The sequence below is a fragment of the Trachymyrmex cornetzi genome, unplaced genomic scaffold (genome assembly GCF_001594075.2).
Source record: "Trachymyrmex cornetzi isolate Tcor2-1 unplaced genomic scaffold, Tcor1.1 scaffold122, whole genome shotgun sequence".
NCBI classification, from domain to species: domain Eukaryota; kingdom Metazoa; phylum Arthropoda; class Insecta; order Hymenoptera; family Formicidae; genus Trachymyrmex; species Trachymyrmex cornetzi.
Window position 1 is genome coordinate 443,604 of NW_017295784.1, and position 9,238 is coordinate 452,841.

A 9,238-nucleotide genomic window follows, 5' to 3' on the forward strand; every position below is an offset into this window, starting at 1 on the left:
TATAATCTTCCTTAAAAAACTCTTAAATTCCTGATTTAATTGTCCAAAAGCATGATCGCATATATTGCTTAAAAATTAATTTGATTAATAACTATTAAAAAGTTAAAATTGTTTTGATTAAAATTTGTTAATTATTTTCATTAAAATTTTAACAGATTGAAAGGAAAAAAAATATGTACGCGAAGAACTTGGTAAATTAAATCCGTAACGCGCCGATCAATGGGCTGTTTTCTCTCGAGCGAAGCATACGGGCTGGATTAGAAATGGAAATTGTTGGATATAGGCAAACACAAACAGCAGCGTACGATCCTAATAATCCGCAAACGTCGTTTATCATCCGAAAGCGGATCCGCCCTAACTCGAAACCACTCCTACTGGAGGGTGCGCGCAGTCGCTGACTGTTGTCTCTTATTCACCTCTGTGTGCGTGTGCGTGTGCGCGCGCGCGTACGTATGCTTTTATATTAAACTTGTCATGCCTATATAGATCGATACATTTTTCTATTTTTTTATTTATATCGTATATATACATATATATGTACATACATTATATCTATAGAAAAATATTAGTAAATGCTAATAAATAAATGCTAGAATTTAAAATCATATAGATATGATTTTATATTTGCTATGTTTATGAATATGCAAATACAGAAAATCCATATTTACAATCTTTTATTACCATATTTTAATTTATTTTTCAATTTCTTAGCATTTATTCCATATGTCTTCAATCTTTCTGCATTCAAAGATATCGTTGGATCATTACAATTTGATTTGCATTTTCTAGTATTCATTTGGTTAAACTGAGAACTCCTATTCCTGTTTTTCCTCTTACCTGTAAATTTGTCAATAGCTACCTTTTTGTTATTTTCTGTTTTAATTTTGTTATTAATCTCTACGACGTCTCTATTTTTGTTATTATTCTCTATGTTATTAATGTCCATTTTTATTTGAGAATCTTCCGTCGTTGTGTTATGTATTTTTATTTTCTTAGAAATCGGAACATCGCTGTTGACTTTTAAGTTGTTCTTTCGTTTCTGCTTTTTATTCTTATTTATTACATTTTTCTCTTGTGTATCCTCATTTTTTTCCTCCTTTCCACTTTCATCCTTACTATCATTATGTAAATTATTCTGTACATCGTTCTCTGTTATATACATGATTTTTTCTCTAGAAACAATATCAGCATTTGTAAACTCTGCGTTAGGATTACTGGTTTTAGCTCTCTTCTTTCGCCTACGTTTCTTATTATTAGTTTCAGTTTGTTCAGTAACATTTTCGCCTTTTTCTTCTTCTTTCTTTTCTGGTTCGCTAAATATACAAGAAAGTAATATGTAATTCATAATATGTATAAAATATATCATATATTCTTAATCCTCGTGTAATACTTACGTATATAAACTCTTAAGAATTTTTCGCTTATTTGCTTCATTCATTGATTTTTCTTTATATATTTGAATCTCATTATTTTCTACGTGTTCTGATTTATATTTAAGAGCTTGTCTCAAAGAACACCACTTATTTAACTCTTTATCATCAGCCATTAAAATCTTGAAATAAGAGAATGTATATATATTTATTAAATTATAAATTATACAAATTATTATGTTATTAGAAATGATTTCGTTAGAGTTATTGGTTTTAATATATTAATAAATTTTACACAATTAACACTTACTTCTTCAACACTTAATCCATAGTTGTTTGGCACTACTTTTCGATATTTAAATCTACAAGGCAAATCGCCAATCATGTCCTCATAATCCAACGAGTAATATTGATCAAAATAATCTGCATATGAAGGAAACTGTTTTGGATCAAATTTCGGTTTCTCCTTTGCTATAAGTTCGGCAAATTTAGAGCGTTTCCTTCGTTTTCTCTTTTTTGTATTTTCTATGACTTCGGACTGTAAATCTCGGGATTCATCGTAATCTGCATCCATCTATAATCAGATGACTAGTAAAGTTCCCATATATATAAAATAGATTAGTAAAACACAATCATATAATAGATAAGTTATAATAAGTACATTAAAATCTGGATCTTCACAATGAGGTTCTTCGTATTGTTCAGTTTTTATGTCAATTTTATCTGTATTTGGATCATAAAAGTCCCACTTCTCAATATCCAATTCTTCATCAATCTCTGGGAATTCTGGTTTCTGCATCTCATCTTCACCACCAGCATAATATTCGTCATTAAAAATCTCTTTCATCTTTTTGTCATGTTCATTTGAATCAAAATCGGAATCAAAATCAACATTATCAAAGCGCATATCATCATTTCCTGCAATAGACATAACATAATGTTGAATAATTTAACATAAATTTTACCTTGTAGATTTTAAAATTAAAATTATATTACCTGTGATTTCTTTCAATTTTTCTATTTTGTCTTCTATTTCTTTTCTCTTCAACGCCTTCAATTGTTTTAGTTCTTCTCTCTTTTGTTGTTTCTCTTGCTCTTTTCTTTGCTTAACTTCTGCTCTTTTTTGAGTTCTGCGCGTATCTTTTTTCCGCATTGAGTTTTCCATAGTTCGTGGATACCTTAGTAAAACATAAAATTCACGAATAAAAAAAATTTTTTAGCATATTTAATAATTAACATTTATACTTATATTAAATAAGAACTCGTACCTTTTGATATATTCTTGATCAGGTTCTTCATATCTAAAATTGTATTTACGTTCAAACGCCTCTTGCTTTTCAATAGTCTTTTCATCTTCTGACAAGTTATCATCGCTATCATGAATAACTTGGTTATACTCTAAGTCAACACCATATGATTCTTTATCCATATATTTATTATTTAAAATATAATCTCTTAAAAATTTCTCATTTGAATCTAAATTGGGATCCAACCAAAAATTGCGTAATGGTTCAAGAACTTCTTTGTCCTTGAGATCTATGTTCACATCTTGACCTTTCAACCACTCCTTATATGATTTTTCTTCCTAAATAAAACAATAATAGCATTATACACAATAATATATACCTACACATGTAAAAATGTAATCATTGAAAGTACTTCGTGTTTTTCATCTTCTGTCTTTTGTTTTATTGTTAAGAGGTCATTATCCTCATCTTCATCTTCATCTTTTAGAGCACGTTTAAAACTATCTCTTAATTCATTTTGTTCCTGTACATAAGTGGACGTTTTAGATTTAGCTCTCTGTTTTGCATCATCTTCATCTTCGCTGCTACTAAACCGTCCATCTCTCTCTAATATTATCTTACGTTCATAATCGCGTAAAGAAATAGATTTCTCTTTCTTTAACTTTTTCTTTTCTATTTCTTTTGCTTCAGTACTTTCCGATGTTCCAGGTTTGTCAATATCATTAAAAACTTTTTCATCATACATGCTCGGATCTTCAGATTTCAAACAAGCCAATGTTATGAGAAACTGTTTATCAAATTCTGGATCCTGAATCTAAAAAGAATTAATTTCTATTATTATGTATTTTTTTAAATCAGTATTATTGTACATAAAGCTAGATTTTTATGAGATGAAAAGGAGATAAAATACAAAATCTAATAAGTTAAGAAAATATTTATGATAAAAGTAATTAATAATTTGTTAAACAAACTAGAAATTAACATACATTCTCATCTTCCGATGAACTATCACTGGACTCGTCCTCTGAAAATGTTGCATCTTCTCCATACCTTGCCTTCACTATAAGATGATTAAAAATGGGAAAAAAATTACAATATGTATTATATGTATACTTAAAGCACTATATAAAATAATTTAATGTAATAACTTAACATTAATCGTTAGATGTAATAAGGTATAAGGTTTTTTTAATTCAATAAAATATTCTGAACGTTTTATGTGTATCAATCAATTATAGTCATGTCATTTTAATATAATTTTTGGATAGAGAAATTTTTGCATCTTGGGATGTTTCTGTAAAAGAGATACTCGACTTCTAATTGACATATGAATTTGACTCCTACATTGTATATATATATATGTATGTATATGGCTTAGAAATATTGAAAAAGTTAAACAGTTGAAAAAAAACATATTTTTAAAAGACATAGTACTACGTTCCAATTAGGGATTATCCAATAAAAAATTTTTTGCGCTGTTAAAGGTTAGGTTCACTCACATTTATGTAATTCTTCCTTTTGACGGAAATTATCATAGATATTGGCATATTCCTTGTTTATCTTCAATTCTTCATCGGAGTCGGAGTCATCACAATTGAATAATGACATGTTAAGAGTCTCTTTTACCAACTTTTAGTTAAATTGACGATTGCGTGGTGCACAAAACGTGGATCGTCGTGGATTGTCGTACATATGAGTTACGTAGCTGTGTATACGTAACCTAGTTTTGATGAAGCGTGTTTATAATGTTTCACGTGGTGTGATTTTATCAATAATTAAATGCTTCAAAAGCTTTGAAGCATATTAAAAATTTTATCGCAAAGAATATTTTATATCGAAGAATATTTACCGAATGAGTAAGGACCCCAATTAACAATTAAATTGTATTTGTTATGATTGAGTTAACGTAATTGAGTTCAATTTATTGTTTAATTGTAGTATTTTTAAGTATATATATATATATATATATATATTGCAGCATTGTAGTATATATTTGTATTTTTTTTACGTTATTATTTTGTTCTTATAGCTTCAAAAACAGCTTCTTACTATATATTTGCTGTAAAGTAGTACATATACAGGGCTGGCATATATTTGAAATACTTTTATTTGAAAAACAGTATTGGTAAGACAATTATATTTTGTATTTTGTATTTCAAATAGTAACATTGATAATCAACCTTATTATTTGAATTACAAGATACAAAAAGCTTTCAATCTTTCGATTTTAAATACAAAATACGTAATACTTTTATGTGATCCGCTAAAATAAAAAATATAAAATATGCTTGTATTGTTTTAAATAAAGGTATTTTGATGCCAGCCCTGTATATATATATATATATATATATATTTTATTACATATTGATATATAAGCATACTTTTAAAAGAAATTAGTACAATATATTTTAAGTGAAATGTAATAATTACATATATATTAGGTTATTTAATAAATTTAATATGATATAATTAATCTAATACAGTTTAATAAGTCTAGGCAGTCATTTCTCCTTTGGTGATTATTCATACATGTTCTTACACTTGTTACAGGATTATTTGTAAGTCACAAAAATGGCTTATCTTCTGAATAAGACTTCCATTTTATGGCGACCTGTTTTTCATAAGAATATAATTTCTGGTCCTATTAATAAAAACACCCTTGTGAAAAGTTATGAACATCTTACTAATAAGACAAATGCCTGGGCAGAGCAAAAATTTAAACTTAAGGACAATATAAGCAATGGTTACCGACTTGTATATAGGGAACAATTAACTATGTGTAGATTTATTATTTTAACATATCATTTTGGTTGGACGTGTCTTGCTGTTAGTCTGTTTACTCTGGGATATTTCATCTACAAACCACCGGTACAGGAAAGAATAACGAATACATTACCCGATGGCGAATTAACATTAAGGTCTCTTTCTAATTTGGAAAGGCTATTGTTCATACTTGGTATTTTTACTGTATCGATCATACTCATAGTGGGCAGCAAAACAATTCCGTTCCGAATTTATTATAGTTCTACAGATAAAATATACAAGGCTGTGTTTGTAAACAGAATATTAGGCAAAACACAAATGGAAACTTTTGGCGAAGGTACTGTTGTTCCTGTATTTAGTCGAGGAGACACATTTTTTAACATCAATGACCGTATTGTAATACTTGATAAAGAATGTTTCCCAGTGCAAAGCGTACGTGAGCGAATGATTCGCAAAACCGAGTAGAACTATGTGTATTTTTTTTTTATATCTATGTACTATTTATTGCACTCTGTGTATATATCACACAGTGATATTTGTCAATGATACTGTTCTCTTTTTACATCAATCATGTAATTGTAAACAAGATCGAGCTAACATTAATATATCAATATGTAAATATATTTTTCATAAAATAATATACATATGTACAAAATTAAAACCATCACTTTTATTTTTATTTCAATTTTTTAAATAGAGATAATTTGTATTGTATACTGTATATGAATTCTATCTATTGTACTAACAGTAAATATTTATTTTAATTCCCTTAAATTTCTTTTTTAGATAAAAATATAAATTTTTATTTATATTCTTATATTGTATGTATATGTGTAGAGAATAAATTTACTACACATATACTTGCAATATATAAAAGCATTCGGAAGAGAAATATTGTAATTGGATACATATGAAATAAATAATAGTTAAACTATTATTTTTTTTGTTTTATTTAAAATGTATAATAATATAAAAGATATACATACACGTACAAAATGAATATTTAGTTAAAAAAAATATAAGACATTAAAAATTCTGATGTATCCTTACAAAGAGTAATATACATTTATATACATATACACTTATTTCTTAAATAAGATTGTTTTATTTTTTACATTTCTTAATTTAAGAAAAGAGATTGATACTTATCAAATTTAAAAAACAATAATTTCAGACTTTGATTTTTAAATTATAGCATTTTATTTGTGTGGACGATGAGATTTCTAATTCTCCTAATTTTACATATATATTTGCACCATACAAACACTGATATGTAATAAAATGTAATTGTGTGATAATATTTAATAAAAAGTTTGCCTTAAATGGACGTTTCACAGAAAATTGTTTCCCAGGAATTGCATGTAAAATTTATATTACATTATGTAAAGTAATATATTATTTTATGATATATGCTTTATATACAAGCTTGAAATTTCTTATTAAGCTGTTAAATTTGTACACAGGTGCTCTTCGAAGTAATACAACGAATGTAATACAAGCTATCACTGAACAATGCTAAAATATAATATCTTTTTTCTAGTATTTTTTTCCACACAATTGCTTCTCAATCTATATACTTGCATACTTGTTCATATGGCAGTTTCTTCAAAATTTGCTTATCTTTTTCGAGTTCAACGTCTATGCTATAGTGTTCTATATGTAATTTTTTCACTATTGCTCTCATATCTTTATGTTTTCCCCAAAGAATCAGAACTTCTTTACCTATCGCAGGAATTACTGTCTCTAAATATTCTTGATCCAGTCGTATAATATGTCCATTAACTTCTTCTGGTGTCTTCAGTTTTACTTTACCAACGAAACCGTCTGTTCCAATTGATTGAACAATGCCTTTAGCTTTGTAATATTTGTCACCTAAACTCTTCGTGGTTACTTTAACCATTAAACCTTCCCTAAGCCAACCTTCAGTTGCAGAAGGATCATCATTACTTTTTAACTTCTTGATAGATTCTGTCTTATTGTCATCATTGGATCTTTTGAGTTTTTCGTTTTTCTCATCGATTAATTTACTTGAAACTGATTTACTCTGGCTATCTTCACTTTTTATCTTCTCCTGCTTTATTTCAAGAACGGGAAGCAATTTTGGTTTTGGTTTTAGTTTTATGTCGAGGACCAAGGGTGTATCATTCTCAGGACGCATTAATGGTGTTTTAGATGTCTCACCCTCCTCATCTTTTGTATCGTGTTTTGCTTTTTCTATTTGCTTGTCAATAAAATCCATCAGTCGTTCCTCGTCGTCTTTGTCCATTTTTTCCTTCTTTGCTTTTCTTTCCTGTGCTGCAAGTGTCTCAGGATCTCTATCAATATATGTTATATACCAGCCTGAAAAAAAAATAATATAAAATACATTTTTAGACAAAATCTAAAATATTATCGATAAACATATTTGTAATTATCAACAATTATAAATAAATGTGAACAATGTACAAACCTTTTTCAGTTTCGTCAACAACGCACTGTCCAGTACGTCCAAGCCATTTTACAAATGCAGTCAAAGTGAGCCACTGAGTCGCATTCATATGTATATGTCCTCTGTCAGCAATGTACTCTTGGTATACTCGATTCGCTGGTACTCGTCTGGTGCCAAATTGTCTCTTCAATAGATTCAGATATCCCTGTGAAAATTCCCGTGAGAATTGATCCATATATCGATGCGCATTTTCTGCGAACAGCAATAACTGTCGATGATGTGACTCTGACATCGTGTGACACTTGAATCCATTCTCATCCCGACATTGTTTTTGACACATTTGACAATACCACCTTAACTTCTGTAATCCTTTTGCCTTGATTTTATTAGCGATGTACTTTGGTGTGCCTACTTCGTGCTTCCCCATTGTTTATGTTCTTAGCAGTTTTAGCTCGGAGAGAGAGAGAGATTGAAACCTATAATAGGATTATAAATCGAGTAACAATAAGTTGTTTATTTTGTAATATAATTAAATCATAAATTTAAAAAAATATATGATAATTTATTTATAAGAGTTACAACAGTATTATTTACAGGTTAGAAAAAAGAATAAGGAAAATTTAGCATTTTTATCACATTTTTTTATCTTAGCGTATTGAACTTACAAGCTATTTTCAAAAACTGCCAGAATATTTTCTTATTCAGCATGAAAATTTTCTTAAACTGTCAGTAAAACAAAATTCCAACAAATTTTGATTATACTCCACTTGTTCAATAATCTCTTTAAATCCAACAATATACTAGCAGAGAGAAACCTGAGAGCGGCCATCCTGGCCTTTTTCCTGTAATGCTTCTAATTTCCCGTACACTAGCGACACCAACGTCCATTTTCGAGCTGCGGGAACTACATATTACGTCCATTTTCGAGACCCCTGTCTCGCCGATAAAATCGTATCGTCGAAAGTGGACGTGGTACACCACAATTAATTATAGATGATGTGAAGAAAAAACTATTTTTCGACATTGTTGATAAATAAATTTACGTTGTGATGCTACAGCCACGAATTGCAGATAAAGATAATATTATGCATATATATGTATATGCATATATATGTATTTATTTTATATATATTCGTACTTTACATGATTGTGACAAACGGGTATCGTCGTACATTTCACGCTTTGCTTTTGGCATCTCTGGCACTTGTTCAATCCTACACGGTTCTTTTAAACGTAATTAATAATTATTCGCGTGGAGTATTTTTGATGTTCCAACATATTATGTCTCAAAAAAATATTCATTATTCTTTTTAAATAATTCATACTTAAAGAAAGATTGATAAAATATTCTATATATTCTTTATATAAAGATACATATAAATTTTCAATTAATATCGCGTCGCGAAACAATTTACGCTAAATATAGCTTT

The 9,238-nt window shown here is 28.6% G+C and overlaps 3 protein-coding genes across 3 annotated transcripts; 1 reads left to right on the forward strand and 2 right to left on the reverse strand.

Annotated features, from left to right (window-relative positions):
• Positions 1–637: 637 nt before the first annotated feature.
• LOC108769578 (protein KRI1 homolog) lies at positions 638–4,403 on the reverse strand. The gene is made up of 9 exons (XM_018520617.1): positions 4,117–4,403; positions 3,604–3,677; positions 3,030–3,431; positions 2,639–2,955; positions 2,367–2,548; positions 2,032–2,288; positions 1,681–1,944; positions 1,395–1,552; positions 638–1,313 (listed from the first exon to the last, which is right to left on the reverse strand). The coding sequence occupies exons 1-9, from the start codon at positions 4,223–4,225 to the stop codon at positions 665–667; spliced, it is 2,412 nt and encodes an 803-aa protein (XP_018376119.1). The 5' UTR covers positions 4,226–4,403; the 3' UTR covers positions 638–664.
• A 35-nt stretch (positions 4,404–4,438) lies between these two features.
• On the forward strand, positions 4,439–5,852 carry LOC108769597 (uncharacterized). Its single transcript, XM_018520638.1, has 2 exons — positions 4,439–4,473; positions 5,168–5,852. Exon 2 carries the CDS (start codon positions 5,189–5,191, stop codon positions 5,843–5,845), a length of 657 nt encoding a protein of 218 aa, XP_018376140.1. The 5' UTR covers positions 4,439–4,473; positions 5,168–5,188; the 3' UTR covers positions 5,846–5,852.
• A 936-nt stretch (positions 5,853–6,788) lies between these two features.
• kin17 (kin17 DNA and RNA binding protein) lies at positions 6,789–8,599 on the reverse strand. Its single transcript, XM_018520627.1, has 3 exons — positions 8,474–8,599; positions 7,830–8,284; positions 6,789–7,720 (listed from the first exon to the last, which is right to left on the reverse strand). The coding sequence occupies exons 2-3, from the start codon at positions 8,233–8,235 to the stop codon at positions 6,945–6,947; spliced, it is 1,182 nt and encodes a 393-aa protein (XP_018376129.1). The 5' UTR covers positions 8,236–8,284; positions 8,474–8,599; the 3' UTR covers positions 6,789–6,944.
• Positions 8,600–9,238: the final 639 nt, after the last annotated feature.

What these genes read in the sequence shown, in the direction of transcription:
- LOC108769578 (XM_018520617.1), bottom strand. Translation starts at nt 4,225, where the DNA reads ATGTCATTATTCAATTGTGATGACTCCGACTCCGATGAAGAATTGAAG. An exon ending in AAAGGAAGAATTACATAAAT is followed by an intron (nt 3,678 to 4,116) that starts GTGAGTGAACCT and finishes ATCATCTTATAG; the next exon opens with TGAAGGCAAGGTATGGAGAA. An exon ending in GTTCATCGGAAGATGAGAAT is followed by an intron (nt 3,432 to 3,603) that starts GTATGTTAATTT and finishes AATTCTTTTTAG; the next exon opens with ATTCAGGATCCAGAATTTGA.
- LOC108769597 (XM_018520638.1), top strand. Translation starts at nt 5,189, where the DNA reads ATGGCTTATCTTCTGAATAAGACTTCCATTTTATGGCGACCTGTTTTT.
- kin17 (XM_018520627.1), bottom strand. Translation starts at nt 8,235, where the DNA reads ATGGGGAAGCACGAAGTAGGCACACCAAAGTACATCGCTAATAAAATC. An exon ending in TGTTGACGAAACTGAAAAAG is followed by an intron (nt 7,721 to 7,829) that starts GTTTGTACATTG and finishes TTTTTTTTTCAG; the next exon opens with GCTGGTATATAACATATATT.